Source organism: Ambystoma mexicanum, chromosome 2q (genome assembly GCF_040938575.1).
Source record: "Ambystoma mexicanum isolate Mex_15411 chromosome 2q, UKY_AmexF1_1, whole genome shotgun sequence".
In the NCBI taxonomy this organism is placed as follows: domain Eukaryota; kingdom Metazoa; phylum Chordata; class Amphibia; order Caudata; family Ambystomatidae; genus Ambystoma; species Ambystoma mexicanum.
The window spans coordinates 1112153337-1112172266 of record NC_090924.1 but is presented as its reverse complement, the minus strand read 5'-3'; the positions used below and the strand labels follow the sequence as shown (position 1 = coordinate 1112172266).

The window sequence follows — 18930 nt, the reverse complement described above, 5'->3', positions numbered from 1 at the left end:
CTATTCGCGTGTGGAACTTCCCCCGCACCCCTGAAATACACGCGCCTAGGCTATTCGCGTGTGGAACTTCCCGCGCACCCCTGAAATACACGCGCCCAGGCTGTTCGCGTGTGGAACTTCACGCGAACCCCTGTGATGCACGTACCCTGCTGAAATCGCGTGTTAGACTTCCCGCGCACCCCGGTATACACGCACACGTATTTTTTGTCAGCGGGTGTCCGTGTTTGTGGGTACCCCTTTGCACGTCATTTTTCCTGGAGGGCCACAGTATGGGACATTCATCATGGCAGTATATAGGTGCGATTTGTTGGCGCACCTTTTGGCGCACATTTCTTACAGCCGCAGAGACGCTACCGCCTGCTTTCTTGTGGCGGTCGTGTTTGTGCCTGTGCGCTGGTTTGAGCGTGCGCTTTTTTCCCCTATTCTATTCCATGAATACGTGTTGTAGGCGAGTGTGTGGGCGTTCCGCGCACTTGTGCCCTGTACTTCCCCCGTGACGACCACGTTTTGGCAAGTTGTTCCCCATTCCGAGTGTTACGCCCGTGTTCCGCCTACTTTTGTTGCGTGCGCCGCGCTATGTGCGATTTTTGCTGTGGCCTGTGCGATTTTCGCAGTGACCTGGCGCACGCTGTTAGATGGCCTGTGCGCCAACGTGCGCCGCGCACTTTTTATCGTACATCCGCTGGTTTTCTCGCGCACGGCCTTCCATGAATCGACGTGCGCTGCTTTTCGTGCGATTTTCGCAATTGCACTGCGATTTTCGCTATTCCACTGTGATTCGCACGTTTTTGCCCACTTGCGCCGCGCTAATTATTCCATGAATCGGCCTCTGAGCTTTTATTATTAGATTGGTTTAATGGCTTTAGTATAGATACAGAGGTCACCCTTCCTCTCTGAATCTTTATTAAGCACACACGACCATTCCTTTATGTGTTTTCAACCAAAGGAATGTGCAATTAGGAGGTTTCACCGAGTTTCTTTCTTATGCGAGTGAAAGAAATAATGATATTGCTTATACGCGAGTGCTACATTTCAAGTGCTCCAATCAACAGCCACTTTCATATCGCTTTTCTCGTACGCGAAGGATTGCATTTGGATACTGTTGCCGGCAGGGTTCGCGCAAGGGATCAGAAAGCTCAGTAAGATTCACTGGCTTATGTATGCCTTACTTCATGTGCTGCAGGACTTCTGGCTTCTGTTTGGACCCACAGCCTCCTTGTTGAAGGTGTCTCCAGTGTGGCCATGTATTTATGGAGCCCTTCTCGCTCCTGAGACCCACGGCTTCACATCACCTTCTGGCCACTGTCTCCAGCACGCTTCCTGCTGCGCAATCTCTGCAATTAGGTGTCTGGGAGGATTCTCTGAAAGGTGCTAACTCCCTCCACCTTAGAGACCCCCAGCAACTTTGCTGGATTTTGAGGACTTGATTTTTTTTACCTGGAGAGAGTGATACCCTTTTTCCCACTCACATGTATTTTAATGTGAATTTTACCTCTGTCTTTTGGTTGTGGGGTCTGACAAACTCCATAGGCATCTTTTACATTGTGTCACGCAGCACCTTCAGTGCAATGACACAGGGAAGTCTTCCAGATTTCCCAAAGGTTTACCTAGCTTCTCTGGGATAAACTACTATTTCCCAGAGCAGTAAAGTGAAATTGACTTTACTTACCATTGTAACTTTCTAGACCCAGCACACACTATTTTACAATAGAGTGCTGGAGGGTTTAACCGGGTATCCCCTTTGTCTAGCTTCTCATGTAAAAAAAAAGTATGTTACCCTTTTCTCATTGAATGGCTGTTGGCAGTGATTTTGTTTGAACTACCATGGTGTGCATTTACGGCAGGCTGCGTTCACAGCTTTGTGTAAAGCAACAACAGGCGCCATCTTTGTCAAAATGGGCCCTGGTCTTTTTTCGACATTTCTTTGCGGAAAGGTCCCTCTTGAGATTTACTCAGCGCGCCAAACCAGGTTTGGTCTCTCTGTTCATTTTGCCTTTGGCGTGATTCACAAGTGAAACCCGCCTCTGGCTCCAGAGTGGGGTAGGCAGGAAGTGAGGGAGGTGCCCGAAATTCCCTGTGCTTAGTCTCCTAGGAGGCCCAAATGCACTCTGTGGTGATTGGCCGGCTGACTGACTGGCAGGGACAGCCACCCTTCTGGGTGATTGACAGCTAGGCTGGAATGAATGGAAGAGAACTGAATAAAAGGCGAATCCTTTGGCTTGGAAGGCAGAGTCGACCACTGTACAAAGGAACCGAAGAAGAGCTTGAAGAGGACGCCTGCTGCAACGCCTGGACCGTTGGTTTGCCCGGTGAAGCCCTGCTGCAGTGCCAAAACGCCAAGTTCGCATCAACAGAGAAGCCCCTACAAGGACGACTTCTCCCTTTGAGTTGGTGGGACCAATCAACTCCAAATTAAGCCACCTGGACATCATCTCGGAGCAGGTTGAATTTCCACCGAGTTGCTGCTGGAAACCGTATAGCTAGAGAGAGGAACACCAGATTGTGTGTGTTGCTTATAAACTGGCCTGGAGCTTTTGGAAGATCCTCTGGACTCCCAAGAAGCAGGACTGGCCAAGCCCGAGCCCCCTAAACAGAGTGCAGGACCCCAGAAGCAAGGAAAGTCCATCTCACCAGCCAGGAACCACGGTGTTGCTATTTGCGGTAGATGCAAGGAGCTGAAACACTGAACAGCCACTGAAAGTGAAGTTTGCCGGTTGCGAGTTTTGACATTCCCAGTGCATTGCAGGAGTCCCCCGACGCCCTCCCTCTTGTCACCATGACTGAGGCCCAGGAACAGTGAGACCTGCAGAGCTGCCCAGGAACAGAAGTCATCAGCTGCATCTTTTTTTTCATCTTTGAAGGGTATTGTAAAACAAGTCTAAGAGAACTTACCTCTTACTGTAGAGTTGCTTGAAACTTCTACAACTCACAAGTCTTATCAGCTCATGGCCCTATATTTGATTCTTATTTTCATCAAAGACTCCCAAGAACTTGTGCAAAGACTTTTCCATTTACTTCCCAGAAGTGCTTCATCCCATACAAGACTTCTCACCCACTGGTTTTGGATTAGCCTATTGAATTGAATGACTCTTCTAGGAAAACCTAAAAGTACTTGCCTGCTTATGAATATTTGTGGTCTCTTGTTGTTCTAATAACCTTTGCCTTTTACCAATTTCTAAAAGTATTCTAAATGCCAACAGTAAGATATTAATGTCCCCAGCACCCTAGTTATGGAAGTCACCTGTTGGTTGTGTCTGTGGGCCATCCCAAAAAAGTCTTTATCGATTTAGAAACTAAGAGTGTACAATATTGAAGTGTATTTGTGTGTTACTATCTCCGGTTTCAAAAGCCCCTCAAAACCTTCCTCTTTGCTTCTGCTTTCTCTCCCCCTCTCCCTTGCTAAATTCCTGGTTGAAACTGCACTGGTTACCTGGCCACCCTTTCTTATCTCGGGCCCAGGCCCCACCAATTGCACACCTGCACTGCCTCCCTGGCAACCCCCTCACCTGGGACTATTATTCTGTATCCCTACAGTCCCCCTACCAGCACTTATGTCCGCTCTTACCTTGCACTTGCCACCATCTAGCCATTTTATTTATCTTATTTATTCTACTATCCCATGTACTGCACTTTCACCTCTCCCTTCCCCCTCACACTTTTCCTTTCCCCCCCTTCCCATGCACTTGCGCGATCTGAAGGACACCTGGCCTAGTAGGATCATTGTCTGTCCTCCCTTTGTTCCCCCACCTTGTCTCGTTGCGCCTCGAAACACTTGTGTATAGGTGCGTTATAAATGCCATATCATATCATACTATCATATTGCTCCCTTCTGAAGAAGGCTTTATAACTGACTGATAAATTATTAATTGTTTATACAGGAAACCTTGAGTGTAAGAGTTTATTTGAATGCCTGTAACTGTGAATCTTTGTGTAACTCCACTACAGATCACATTTACCCCTCTTGAGATAAGCCTGGCTGCTCAACACGCTACCAAAACTGTGGAGTACAAGCTTATACCAAGGTTGGGTTGCCTATACCTGTAGTCAGAGTTGTGTGTAGTGGCCCCAGAGGGTAGTGCATACAAACTTTGCCTAACATTAGGTTGGAAAAGCGAGGGTGGAAGCCTTGGAAGACCAGAGACACGATCAGGATGAGTGAAATGTGTGTGTGTGTGTGTTGCTTTGCGTGACACAGAGACTCGCCCTGTGCCAGTCTTCGAGCCTGCCAGGTGCACTGTGTAATGATAGAGTAGCACTATTTTTCATATACTGCTAATTGTCTCTTCGACCTTGGTTCCCTGGAGATGATGGTATTTACTGTATATGATGGTATCAATGGTGACACCATGCCCCCTTTTCAGCGTCTGCATATAACCTTTTTTCCACAGAACCTTGTCGGCAGCAGATGCTGGCACACCTACTTTTTGTAGAAATAAAAACGTATTCTTTCAAGAGTTTCTGGGCCTTTTTCCCCTAGTGGGTTGTATTTTTCTTGTATGGGAGTTTAGGGGTGTGCCTTCACCCCCATTCTTTACCGATTTTGTCTAAGACCTTTTTGAACATTGACATTGTGCCAATTAAGTGCCTGAACACTCCTGCTCATATAACCCATGTGCCATTCAACAAACGTCCGCATTTTCTTTACAGAAGTGGTTCATTGCTAGTGTTGAGATATTTGATACATTGTATTGTTTGATTAAATGTCTGTACTACTATAGAACTTTGATTGGACAGGTTTTTATTTTGGGACCTTTGTACCTATGTTTTCAGGTTGCTAAGGTTATCAGCTCACACCCCTCCAAAAGATATAGCCTGTGCTACCATACATGTTTAAGGAAGTATACCTTTGGGGCTGTCCTTTATAGTGACAGGGGAGGAGAGGAGATAATGGTGCAGGCATTTTGGGAACTGTTGAAGCTGAATAGCCATCATGTGCAAGTACAAGTTAGACTAATGAATATTTCAGGTAAGTAAAACTGGAACATAATCAAAGAATAGGCCATTTAGTAGGACTTGGGGCCCAACCAATCTGGTTAAGACCCATATGCAGTACAGAAACTGCTACCATCAAGGTGATTGACGATACCCTTAAAGTTCTCAATTACGGTTATCCTTGCCTCTTGGTTTTCCTTGACCTCTCACTAACATTCAACACTAAAGACCACCAGACACTTGTCAACAATCTACATTGTTGCATGGGGCTCACCAAGATCATCCTCAGCTGGTGCAAATCAGTCTTTGCTAATCACCACCAGTGCCTGCAAATGGAATCCTCCAGATCACCAACCCTTACCATCATCTGTGAAGTCCCTCGAGTATCCATTCCCTCCCCTGTGATTTCAAACTTTACCTAAACCGCTTGGAGCCTTCTTTGCTCAACACAACATCCAGTAATACACAATTCTACATTAAGATATCCACTTTCAAAAGACAAACATGTTCAAGACCTGCCTTACATTGACCCAGTCGTGGATGTCCAGTGCTTACTTGAAGCTCAACCCCTCAAAGAGTGAATTCCTACTGCTGACTGACAACATCGAACACCCCAACATCCAGGCATGGCTCTCTGCTATGAGCCTAGAGGGCTTCACACTCCGGCTGGCCAACTGCACCAAGTCAAAATAGCACATAGCAAGAAAGACACAAACGACTTGGTATCAACTTTCTCTCCAGCAGAAAATCAAGCCCTGAAAACAACTTTAGATATGCTGTCCAAGCCTTGGTCATCTCCCACCTAGAAGGTAGCAAAGCCCCTATGGAAGGCCGTCCAGTGACTACTCTGACACCCAGTGCCCCCCTTGAGGTGGGCCCTGCATGCTCCAACACGTCTCATAAAATGACTCCGCAAACTCGACCACATCACCCGATCCTCATCGAACTGCCCTTCCTCCCATTGCAAACGAATATCCTCTTAAAATCCTGCTGCACCATCTACAAGGCTGCTCGAGCTACATATAAATTAGTTTTTCTTTCAGCGAAGAAAACTTTGTTTAAAAGGGTTGTTTTGGTTAAGTTGCCCTAATATAACCTTGTCATACAATACAAAAAGGTTGTTCAAGGAATATTATGGTTGCAGAGAAAAATGTAAAAAGAAAGGAAATGTGCCAGCTATGGTAAGCTATGCAACCATAACTTGTGCCACTGCCATGCACTGATAAAATGAACATCCAGGACATCACATATGGGATGACTACTTTGTAGGAATCCTGATGGACAGTCCTGTGAGAGATGCTGGCCACCATACCCTAAGTCCTCAGAGTTACGAAATTCATAGAACAGGGGCGCGTATCTTGCATGCAGCCAGTGCACCGCAGAGATGTGGATGTCACAGCAGCTATCAAGAGGCCACCTGTGACCTGAACCTGCTCTTTGCCACTGGTAGAGCAGGTGCAACAATTCAGGAAACTGATGCGAAAGGACACAAAGACACTAAGCTTTTGCCATTGAGCTTATGAAAGGGAAATCTGATCAGCAGATTACTCTATCAGAGATGGAATTACCTGCATCATTTTATTATTTAATAAAATGAAAAAAGCCAGGGCTTTCACACACGTCACAGATGGCAATTCATAACACACACATTCATTCTCTTTGTGCACAGCTTACATCAGATCCTTGTGCCAACAAATATTTTGAAAATCTAACCCCAAGCGCTTTTCCAAACATTTTCAGGCAGGTCTGTTGGTTTCAGGAAACTATGCATTGAAGAAAGAAAACCAGGGGGTATAGTTATGCAGATAGGTTACAATGTTAATAAATACAATGTAACAAATACTTTTCAATAAAACAGTAAACCGCTCAAGCAACATTCTTTCCACATAGCGACAGTAGATACTTCTTAGCATCATAGACCGATCTAAAAATATGCACCCTTAAAATTAGTGCATGACATTTCCTTCTAACCTGTTCAAAAACAGGACATAAAAAGGATGGAATGCGCTAGTGCATCACAGACACAGGTCATGGGGCTTAAAATTAGCTTTAGTAAACCAGCTGCAAACTATTGAGGCTAATGCTTGCCCTGAAGTAAAGCAAGGGTCCTCTTACAAGTCTCATGAAACCAACTACAGTAGTTAACAAATTCTACGTTCTTGAGTAAAACAATGCTGGAGTTAAGATGGCCAATATAAAATCCTTCTGTCCTGAATATACCAAACAGCCAGAGAAGGTGTAAAGAATAAATCACCACACCCCTCATAACACATTCTCATCTCACATATTGCAGATAAGGACTGGAATATACAGTAGCACAGGAGAGCAGGTTGTGCAGGGTCCAGTGGGCCAACTGCTGCTCTCCACATCTCCACAGATTGATCCAAAATGTCAACGCTCTCAAGTTAATTAGGGCCGCAATAAAACCCAGACCAGCATCCAAGTACAGTAAGATTGTAGGCGCAAGGGGTGGGCAAAAATCCCACTGTCAAAACGGAATTGCCGAAATTCGCCAACTATTTCTTTTTTCAAATTGCACTTTAGGCGGGAGTAGGAGCATACCAGCAGAAGTTTCGTTTTTTTCAACAAGATTTTGTTTTTGTGTGCCCCGAAACGCACACAAAACAACGAAATTTGGTTATAAAACAATATTTAAACACTCCTTTCCTTCCCACATCTTTTTTTTATTATTTTAAACGAAATTTTGCAAAAAAAGAAATTCCGAATGGGAAAAAGCTCAAAAACGGACAAATCTGCTCCGAGGGCAAAATTGGCGGATTGGGAGAAATTCTCCAGGAATAAGCCAATTATCTCATGGAACAGAATTGGTAACCGCCCAAACTTAGTAGGACCACCATTCATAAAAAATAGAATTTTCTCTGTATTGAATTGCTGCCACTAGGATATAGCCCCAAATTTCACTTGATAAATTGGGAGTATTGCATCCATCGTACTCCCTCCCAAGGTCTTGCTAAACCGCAACATTGCTCCATCAGCGTGGGACACTTTTGTAGCACAATTAGAAAGATGGTACACCGGAAAAGGGTTTTTCTTTTTTAACTCTACTCCTAGAAAGGGAAATCGAGCCAGGCCAATTTAGTGCCCTCGGCTACTTTTGTGGGTAGCTTGCCTTTATAACCAGCCAACGCCCTTAATATTTGATTTTTTTAAAGATTTGGGTAGCGGTTTCTAGCAGCCATTAAAAAAAAAATAATCGTCAAGCCCATTTACTAACTGATGCAAGGCTCTTGATATGCGAGGAATTAGGGCTACATCGTCGGCATATGCGGGTGCCCACATTTTTCTTCCAGCTATTTTCAGAGGGTCTGGGGTTAACTCTCGCAACTCGCTGAACAATGAGTTTATATGAAAATTAAAAAGCAGGGGAACTAGAACGCAGCCCTTTCTAAATCCCAGCCCCGGCTGAATGGCTACAGATACGTTACCCTGGTTGTCAATATGTACCATGGCAGTGAAATTCTCATGAAAAGCCAATAAAAGTGCCAGTAGCGGCTTTGGAATCCCTAGGGCTGATAACGATTTCCCTATGAACGAATGCTGAACTTAGAACCATGAACCGAAGATATATTGAGGCCTATGTCCAAGTAGATAGTTCTCAAACAGTCGCCTATGGTTAAGTGCCCCATTCCACTATTCAAACTCCTTTGCGGAAGCTATACCGCTCAAAACCAAGTATCCTATTTGAATTGGCCCATGGAGTCATCCATTAAAAATCATCCACCCAAACCAGTCAGGGAGGTTTCCTAAACATTCAGGGGTGCTTCCTTGCATTACGGTAGCAGTAAAATGTTTGTCTTCGAAGCAAGACTTTATGAAATGCTATCCACTCAGTGATGTTGCAATCAAAGCACCATGTGCATGCCCTGCCAGGAAAGTCTACTGAACTCAGGAACGCCCTGCCAGGAAAGTCTACTGAACTCAGGAACGTGTAGGATGCCTGCCACTACTAGCCCTCAAGTACACCTCAGCGCTCAACTGGCCATTTGATGAGTGAACACCAAAAGGATTTCAATTGCGAATTGAAGGAAACCTGAACCATCCTCTCTGTTCTGCAGTACATGTTCCTGCTATCATCTATGTTGTGATGCTGCTTCAATTAAAACACCAGCATCTGTCTGAACTGCTACTTTAGTGATAACGCTTTAGACTCTCGTCCTTTGTTTGTTTGTTTGTTTTTATTATTCATATTGCGCACCAGACCCGAGGGTATTAGGGCGTGAAGGCATAAAGGGGGTTGTTCAACTTATGTTACATTGGTACACAGGATAAAGAACAGCTATGGTTACAATGCTGTGTCCACGATCAACAGTCAGAACGAAATGAAGTATGCACTGCCATAGGACAAATATATACAATAAAAGCAATGAGGTATTGTAGGACACATATATACAATAAATAGAGTGGGTGCTAAGGAGATTGCATGTGATGTAAGTTCAGATATTGTGTTCCTTAAGCCAATGGATAAGCTTGGATCTGAATTGTAGATAGGGTAAATCTTCTCTTAAGGCGGGGGGAGTGTCCCTTTTCGATTTAATATTCTCCAGTCACGATATCCTCTATATTGTACATTTTTATTCCGGATAGCAATGATGAATGTTTTACTCCTGCGCCACCGGTTGCAGTTCATTCGTCCTCCATCAGCTGCATGAAGGCATTAACGTGAAAAGCTGTGTGTCTGATTCCATTAAAGTATCTCGCAAGGTGTACATGTCCAAAATACACAAACAGCATGCAACGAGGACTTGGCGCAATCAGCAAATGCTTGGTAGGCGAAACAGCAGGGGTGAACAAACAGCACAGTTTACGCTTATTAAAAGGGCATCAAGTAATCCTGTGTTATACTCCAATCAGTGGTCGAAGTGAGCGGGATCGGTCGGGAGTGGGGTTCCACTACTTTTATTGTTTACTGTTAACATCTCCACTACTTTTTGCAACCATTTTCACCATCCTAGAACGGTTCTTTGTGAGCTTAAAGTCCACGTCTCCAGGTTACCACCCTATATCAGTGACAGGTAACGCAAAATATGTTTACACTCAATCGGCTGTGATTCTGTGAACCAACGTGACTGCACCCCTTGACAAATGCTCCCTTCTTTCCTACTCTGACAATACCTGCCTAACCACCGGATTTTTCCCGGAGACTCAGGAATTTTAACCATTTCTCCGGGTCTCCGGGAAAGATTCTGGAATCTCAGGAATTTTGGCGTTCTGTCTCTGCCTGCGTTTATTTTTTCTTTCCTTTCCCAATGCATCCCCGGTGAATACTGCTTTCAATCGGTGTCATTGGATTAAAGCAGCATTATTACCGGCGGCGCCACGTTCATTTTGCTGCTTCATCCATACATTATCATGAAGCCCACGTAGTAGCTGTACATTGATTGGGCAGCCAATGGTGGAACTGGAAGCCGGAAGTGACAAGCACTGGCAAAGCCAATAGGTCTGGCTTCATATATGTACATTTTGTTTTGGCTTGTTGCACAGGGCAGGCTTTAGAAAAAGAGCAACACAAATAAACATGTAATTCAGCAAAAAGGGGAAACATCAATGTTCCAAGCAGCAGGGGAAAATGTTTTTAAATGCATCATTCATACAGCTGCCCTTGCTCCTCCAAAATCCATGCTGCTTTAACAGAGTGTTCACCAGGATGCGCTTGTAAAGGGCAAACTGCAAAAATGTTGCTAATGACAGCTACAACAACAACAGAGTTTACCTTTTTGACAAGTGGGCGGGGCGTGTAAGCGGAGCCGTGTGCTAATGGGCAGAGTCTTGTGTGGCTGTGGGCGGGACATACATCTCAGGATTTTTGATTTTCTAATGTGGGCAGGTATGACTCTGACCGCCGCTGCAGTCACAGTGCCTCTACTTGTTCGGTACACGTCTACCACTTGCTACAATAGAGAGACGTGGCTTGCAGTCCGGGCATGCAATGGTTACAAGGTCAACTTGCCTTGCCAGAGTGTGTGTGCATCCTCCCTTGCACAGTCCAGTCCCTCTGGGAATGGGCAGGCGCCCGCGTTGTCACGTTGTAAATGCCAGGTCCAACGACACGGAGCCAGGCGTGATGGAGGAGGCACCCCCGATAACCCGGGCGGCGTCCTTCTCGTTTTTCCAGCCCCCTCTCTCCCTGGCAAGGGAGAGTGGGGGTCGCTGGATCAGGGCGGCAAAGTGGAAAGCCCGCGAAAGATAACGCGCGGCAAAATCAGGAGTTGCCCGCGAAAGGAAAGCGCGGCAAAAAGCAAGGAAAGCCCGCGAAGGGCAACAAAGGAAGGGGGCGTGGTTCCCTCTTCATAAGGAGCGGAGCGCCCAACAGTGGCACAACAACAACTGCAGCCGAGGGACACCCGTGCTCTGTGCATCACCGGACTGCAGGGGAAGGTTTTCGTTTTGGTCGCGACGCTGCTACACGACGAAGGAAGGCGTCGAGTCCAGAGCCAGGGCGAGCGGAGAGTCGACGATCGAAGGAGGAAGGCGGGACTGGACTGGGACTCAGGCCCGTGGAGCAAAGGGAGGCAGTGCGCGCTCCTGGTTCGGAGATCGCACCGGAACAGCAGTTCGGGAGCCGCGTCGCCGTCTACGCGGACCAAAGGAGGAAGGCGGGGCTGGAGCTCGGGCCTGTGGAGCACAGGGAGGCGGTGTGCGCTCCTGGTTCGGAGACCGTCGGAACAGAAATCCGGGAGCCGCGCCGCTGCTTACGCGGACCAAAGGTGGAAGGCAGGGCCGGAGCGCGGGGCCGTTGAACGTAGAGGAGCAGCCGAAAGCCGTGTCTCCGGCTACATCAGGTCCGGAGTGCGGTACACAGCGAGCAGCAGAGCCTTCTTAGCGCAGTAAGCAGCGCGTCAGTCTCATAATCTGAAGGTCCTGAGTTCGGGCCTCAGAGAGGGCACAAGTGTTTTGGTGAGCTGTACAGCGTGAGGAGAGCTTGGTCTGGGGTGAGCGTCACAGGCAAACGCTAACAGGGATCGGACTCGGTTTGGGAGCGGTCACCCGCTACGCAAACAGCGGAGAGCATGGACATGGAGGCTTTCATAGCCATGGCCAAAATGGTCACGGCTAAACATGGCACCAACTGGATGGAGGCGCTAACCAGTCAAGCAGGAGGAAGCGACGCGGGGGCTAGGGAGAGAGTTGATTCCCCGCTTATGTTTCAAGAAGATGAGGAGAACCTCGTGGAAGAACAGGAGGAGATATCGCTGGATGAAGAAGAACCCACGAGGAAAAGGAAAAGAGTGATGACAGAGAAGGCCAAAGCTAGCAGAGAGCAGGCCACGAGCGGCAAGAAAGGGAAAGCAGGCAACAACCAGGGCAAAAGACGGCGCAACAGGTTGAGGCCGTACCGGCACCTGCACCCACCTCTAGGCCCAGGAAACAAGGGGCAGCCGACACGCCTGAGGCCAGACCGGCGGCAGTGAAGGAGATGGGATCACCTTCCATGGAGGTGGTGAGAGGTATAGTGTTGCAATGCATGCAAGCCTTGGGGAATGGGGGTAATGGGCCACTCTTGAGTGGAAATGTGAATGCATTTAATCAGTTGGGGCACGGGGCTAATGTAGTACAGAGGGAAATAACGCCGAGTCCAGCGGGGGGAGCCATGGGTCAAGCAAGTGGAGGCCCTTTGTTGGACGGGGACCTAGCACAGGGGGTCAATGGCAAAGTGTATGGCACAGCGCGCCAGCAGGGTGCGGGGGCCGGCCGGTAGTAGGTCAAGGGGCTGTCGGGGCTAATTACAATAACAACGCTGGGAACTCTGCTGCTTTACCGGTCTCCTTATGTCAGCAGTATGCGCCAGGGGATTCTGGAAGCTCGTTAGTGGGGCAGGGGCTAGTAGGAGGTGGTCAATTGGGTGATGCATCATCTTGGATGGTGAGTATGGGGATACCACAGGTCACCGGCAATGGACAAGGTGGATTAGGGGGTAGTATGACTGCATATGGTAGGACCATGCCTGGTTTCGCTCCGGCAAGGGTGTCAGTGAACTCTTTGTCCTGGCACATACCCGCCTCAGTGAAAGAAAGGGTGTGGAAAAAGGAATTTGTGGAGATTTTCGAATTTATAGATATGGAGCCAATGGGGAACGGTTTAAAAGAGTTATCGGAAAAAGAGAAGGAGAAGAAAGAGAAGGAATCTCCTAAAACTGAGGCTACCATACACAATTGGATCAAAGCCTTTCTAATTTATACCTCTGTAATGATTGAGAAACACCCACAGGATGCCTCTGCAATGTTAGCGTACTGCCACTACATTCAAGACATTTATTTGAAAAGGGGGGGTGAAGGTTGGCTTAAATATGACAGGGCTTTTCGTTTAAAGATGCAGGTATGGCCAGCACTATCCTGGGATGAGATGGATGTAGGGGGTGTGGTGGATAAGCTGGTACTGACAAAGGAAGGGAGCGAACAGGCCACTGGGGAAAAGACCCAAGGTCTAAGGAGGGGCAGAGGTGGTTTCACACGGAGAGGAAGGGCATCCTTTCGCGGGCACTCCTCCTGGTATAACAGAACCAGCTACCAAGGGGAGCAGGCAGAATGCTGGAGGGTCAACTCTGAAGATGGTTGCCCGTTTGGCAAAGCTTGCAGATTCAAACACCCAAGGGGAGGGAGCTATAGGGAACGCAACTCCTCGGGCAGCGAAAGCAAGCACATGCCCAGTCCTAAAGAAAAGAGTAAGGGCAAAAAAGAATGAAGGGCATGTCGTGTTGCCGAAATTTGCGCCACTACAAATTTGTAAGACATCTATTAAAAGTGTACTGCCAACCCCAGTTAACATCCAGGCTATGACTCCATGGTTAAATGTGTATCACAACGTTGAACATGCTAAACTGCTGTGGGAGGGGTTCAGGTGGGGGTTTAAGATCCCATGTGCAGAGAGGAAAAAGGGCGCTGAAGTGCGCAATTTACGGTCGGCCTTGCAAATGCCGGAAGTAGTGAGCCAGAAGGTAGCTAAGGAGGTGGACCTGGGCAGGGTAGCTGGTCCTTTCGCACAACCCCCACTGCCGAATTTAGTCATATCTCCTTTGGGGCTGGTCCCCAAGAAAGAGCTGGGTCAGAACAGCTTGATTCACCATTTATCCTTTCCTGAAGGGGAGTCGGTGAATGATGGGATCAAAGAGGAGGAATGCAGGGTTCAGTATGCCTCCTTTGATGATGCGGTGGAGATGGTTAGGGCGGCGGGTAAAAAGCGCGCTCTTGGGGAAAGCAGACATTGAGTCAGCATTCAGGCTGCTGCCTATTCATCAAGAAAGTCAGCACCTGTTGGGTTTCAATGTCCAAGGAAAATATTATTTTGACAAATGCTTACCGATGGGGTGTGCCATTTCCTGTTCTTATTTTGAAGCCTTTAGCTCGTTTTTGGAATTTGTGGTCAGAAAAGAATGTCACAAAGGCGCACTGTTGCATTATTTGGATGATTTTTTATTCATTGGGAAAGATGGAACAGATGAATGCCACAAAATCATGCAGGTCTTCCAGGAACAGATGGGGGTGATGGGAGTACCATTGGCCAAAGACAAGACAGTGGGCCCCGTGACCTGCTTAACCTTCCTAGGGATTGAGATTGATTCAGTGCAAGGGCTTTGCAGGCTTCCACAGGACAAGGTAAACAGGATGAGGACAGCTATCGCAAGGTTGAGGTCCGAGGAGAAAGCAACACTAAGGGAACTCCAGGTCATGGCAGGCAATCTGAATTTTGCAGGCAAGGTCATCCCAGTGGGGAAGACGTTTGCTAGGGGCATTGAATTGAAAATGAGGGGATTGAAACATGCTGGTCAACATGTCAGGTTGGGGGCGGATATTCAGGAGGACTTGGCCATGTGGGATGAGTTCTTGGATAACTTTAACGGGGTCTGCTTGTGGAGATCTGCCTACAACAGCGAAGAGAAGCGCAAACTGTTCACAGATGCAGCAGGGGGTCTGGGGTTTGGCGCAATTCTTGGTACGCAATGGTGCGGGGCGGCATGGCCGGCCGAATGGCATGACCGAGGGGTCACCAAAGACATCACCCTGTTGGAGCTCTTCCCGATTGTGGTAGCTTTCAAATTATGGGGCGAACAGCTGGGAAGCAGCAAAGTCATATTGTGGTCTGATAATCTAGCGGTGGTTCAGTTAATCAATCACGGTTCAGCTAGGGGCTCTAGGGTGTTACGACTACTGAGAGAGCTTAACAGGTGCATGCTAAAGTGGAATATTGAGGTGCGCGCTAGACACATCCCAGGGGAACGTAACACAGCTGCTGATGCTCTCTCTCGTTTACAGTGGGGACAATTTCGAGAGCGTTGCCCGGGAGCAGAAAAAGGGATGACGCCATTCGATGCAAAGTGGTGGGACATGATCTGGGGGACCTAAGTGCCCTGATTCAGACGGCCTTAGCTCCAGGCACGAACACAAAGTATCAAGCATGCTGGAAACGGTATCTAAGCTTCAAACAGGAGGGGCTGGGAAATACCATGTTGGAAATGCCTGTAAGGGCATTTGTGGGTTGGGGATGGCAAACAGGCAAGTCCAGGTCATGGATGTCTCACCACCTGGCGGCCATCGCCCATTTTTCCAAATTGCAAGGGGAGCCCGACCCCACTAAAGAGCATTATATTGCCATGGCCATGAAGGGATGGGCCAGGCAAGTTATACCAAAAGGAGACGAGAGGCGCCCCATTGATTACGTCAAACTACAGAGGGTGGTGGCCATCCTAAGGTTCATCTGTCACGGGGATTTCGAAGTAACATTGTTCAAAGCTGCCTTCTCGCTAGCCTTCTTTGGGGCCTTTAGGGTAAGCGAATTGATCCCAGAGAACAAGGGCGCAAGGGGTTCAGGATATTTGCAGATGCAGGATGTACAGGTCTCAGAGGGCAGATTGTCCGTATGACTGAGGGTAAAGGGTGTACGGTGGCAGTACAACCCATTACAGGGAACACAGTGTGCCCAGTCGGGGCCGTGGTGGCATTTCTCGCTGTGAGGCCTCCTTCCGAGAAGGGAGCACCGTTTCTGATACACGAGGATGGCTCGGCTCTAAGTCGTTTTCAGTTTAAGAGGGTAATGGAGATCGCATTGGCCAAGATGGGAGAGAAGGAGGGAGTGTTTGGAACGCATTCGTTCAGGATAGGGGCTGCGACATCAGCGGCGGCAATGGGGATGAGTGAGGCGGCAATTAAACAGATAGGCCGATGGAAGTCAGGGTGTTTTAAGGAGGTACATTAGGCCGGAAAAAATGTAAGGGTGACATTCCTTCTTCTTTCTTCCCATCTGTGTAGCACCCGCCCGGAAGAAGAAGATATCCGTATGGGTGGTGGGACACTCGTTTGTGTCCAGGGCGGGGTCGAGCTGGTCAGAGGAGCAGGAGGCGCTGACAGCAGGGGAATTCGGGTTTGGGTGGCACGGGGTGCCGGGCATGAAGTGGGCACAACTTCAGGGCTATCTGGGCAAGCTCTTAACCAACAGAAGAAGACCAGACATCTTGATCATTCACTTGGGGGGGGAACGACTTAACAAGTCTGGGGAGAGGGGCTCTCATGAGGGAGATGATGTACTCACTGCAAGAAATTGCGGGACAACTAGGGGAAATAGAAATTTTATGGTCAGAAATCATCTCAAGGAAGGAATGGAGGGGTGCTGACAACCACGCCGCAGTGGAAAAATCCAGGCGGAAGCTGAATTGTGCAATGGCTAAATTTTGCAAGGGCAGGGGTTTTGGTCAGATTAGGCACGGTCTCATTAACCTAAAATCTCCAGAGTATTTTTCAAATGACGGGGTGCATCTATCACCGTTGGGGATGGAGTTATTTTTCTGGAACATATGCACGAAGGTCTTAGAAATGTAAAGGAGGAACAGAAGGGGGGAGCCACGTGGGGCGGAAACCCAAACGTGGCGTGGCGGTGTTTGGACAGACAAACACAGGAGACAGACTCCGGAAGAGCCAGGAGAATGCGGGAAGGGTCTTTGCTCTTCTCAGACCCAACACCCCTTGGGAGCCTAAGCGGCAGGGGCGGCGGGGAAGGACAATTACGGCTCAGCTTCCCCCAAGGAAACAGCACTCTCCCCGCTCAGGAGCACCTGCAGGGGCAGGACAGGCTCGGATACTACCAAAGCAGGGAGAGTTGGGCCTACTGATGGACTCTTGGGAAAGGAAAGGGGGAAGCAGGTTCTTGGGACACGGAGTAATCGACGCACCTGACAGACAAAGTTTTTTCACAGTTATGTACAGTTTGGGTTTTGTTTTGTGGAATAAATTCTGCGGCCTTCTTATGCCAACAAACAAACAAGTCTCGCTCTGCACTTTCTGGGGGGGGAGAAAGGGCAAAAGAGTTACGGTTATATGTTATATGTTGGTCATAGGTGGACGGATGCCGGAGTTATAAAGCACACCTACTGAGAGGCGAACAGGGAACAGAGATGCCATTGTGTGCAGGTGTCTGTGTAGCAGGCCTGCCGAAGGGGGCGGCTGGGGCAACTCAGAAGCAAAGAAGACCTGCTAGGAAGCGACGGTACCGCCTCACTGTATGCAGATTAGCAATGCGCACAAGTATCAGAACCAAGAACAGTATGGGCCTCACCTTCCTGCCGATTAATTTGCGGGTGCCGTGCCCGGTTTAGCCCCTGCTATACCCCCTCCGCCCCCTTCCAAAACGCGAGCTCGCAAAGCTTGGCATTCCAGCCGGAACAGCAACATCGTTGAAACATCCAGGCAGTCAAGCTAGGCTTTAAAACTAATTACAATAAATAAAAAGCGAAGGCAACCGTGGATGGTGTTTTTGAACCTGTTCGCTTGCTTCAGGCGGATGGATAATGATGGAGAGATTACGAAACCTCGACAACCCGGGAAGAAGATATTCAAAGGCAACATGTGATCAGAGGCAAGCCAAACTGAGTATGACATAGACTGCACAGGTGCGGCATAAAGTGCATACATATATACACATACATGCCGGCTGGAGACCAAATACGTTTCTAGCTTTTGCGCCACTCCCCTAAACTATAGAATCTTGAGAGCTGACCAATGGCAGGGGAGGCGGGGAGGAGCGAGGGCTGCTTTTTGCTGCTAAACACCAGGAGTGACGCTGCCACGCCACAGCAATGCCTGCCCATTTTGTTTGACTTTAGTACCCTGACCTCAGCTCCTTCAGCTGAGACATCATGGGGCGCTCTCACTGACAGTGCCCCCGCCCCCTTGCAACCTAACGCAGCCGGTGGCACGACGATCACAATAAAGCGCTCAAGTTTCCTCTTGCCTTTCTCGAGGCGGTCATACAGTCCTGCTTTCCATTAAAGTAACCTATGTTAAATAGAGCAACACTACAAGTCCCAGAATTCCTAATAAAAAGTTGGACCCTTTTGTTTCTCGTGCCTTGCAAAGACAATCAGCTTTCAGATGCGGCACGTGAAGAAACAAATGTACCTTTCGGAGGGACTCCTTCATGGCCCAGTGTTCCTGGCTGTAGATCGTGGGATCTGTGTTGGGCACCACCGTGCTCCCTGATGCAAAAGGTTGCCGGGAGACATGCCTGCTCTGGGACTTCTGCCAGCTGAGCACCCGTGAGGGCGCCGCGTTCAGCTCTCTCCGCCACTTGCAGCCCAGGCTGCGAAGTAAAACCTGTGCCATGGCTGGACGAAACGAAGTAAGAGCATGCGCAGCACCTAGGCCTCGAAGGGATTGCGAACTCTGAACGAATGCCAAGAGAAGTAGAAAACGGACTCTTTGACTGGATGGTTTGCTTCTAGACAATTAAGTACCTAAGGTGAAATTATAAAATGCCCACTGCACATGACATATCGCTGAAATACAAACAATTATAAACACACGCTGGTTACTGTAACTTGCAAATGAAGTACTCCATACTATGAAGTTTACACATCAAAATAGAAAATACTTGAAAATATATTTCTCTTTTTTATTCATGTGTATGCATTTCAATAATGTTGCGCTCCATTGAAGTTTAATCGATTCAACAGCCTTCATTCAGCCGTTAAAAACTATACATGTTACTCTCAGC

General features: G+C 48.1%; 1 protein-coding gene and 1 non-coding gene across 2 annotated transcripts in view; one reads left to right on the top strand and one right to left on the bottom strand.

Moving 5' to 3' along the window:
• Positions 1 to 18631, bottom strand: part of LOC138569976 (probable acyl-CoA dehydrogenase 6) — a 908321-nt gene extending 889690 nt beyond the window's left edge. The window contains exon 1 of the mRNA XM_069648472.1: positions 18336 to 18631. Coding sequence (XP_069504573.1) covers positions 18336 to 18539 — 204 coding nt within the window. The 5' untranslated portion in view covers positions 18540 to 18631. The remainder of the gene's footprint in view (positions 1 to 18335) is intronic.
• TRNAM-CAU (transfer RNA methionine (anticodon CAU)) lies at positions 11764 to 11836 on the top strand. The gene has a single exon. It is a non-coding gene; the product is annotated as a tRNA-Met (tRNA).
• Positions 18632 to 18930: the final 299 nt, after the last annotated feature.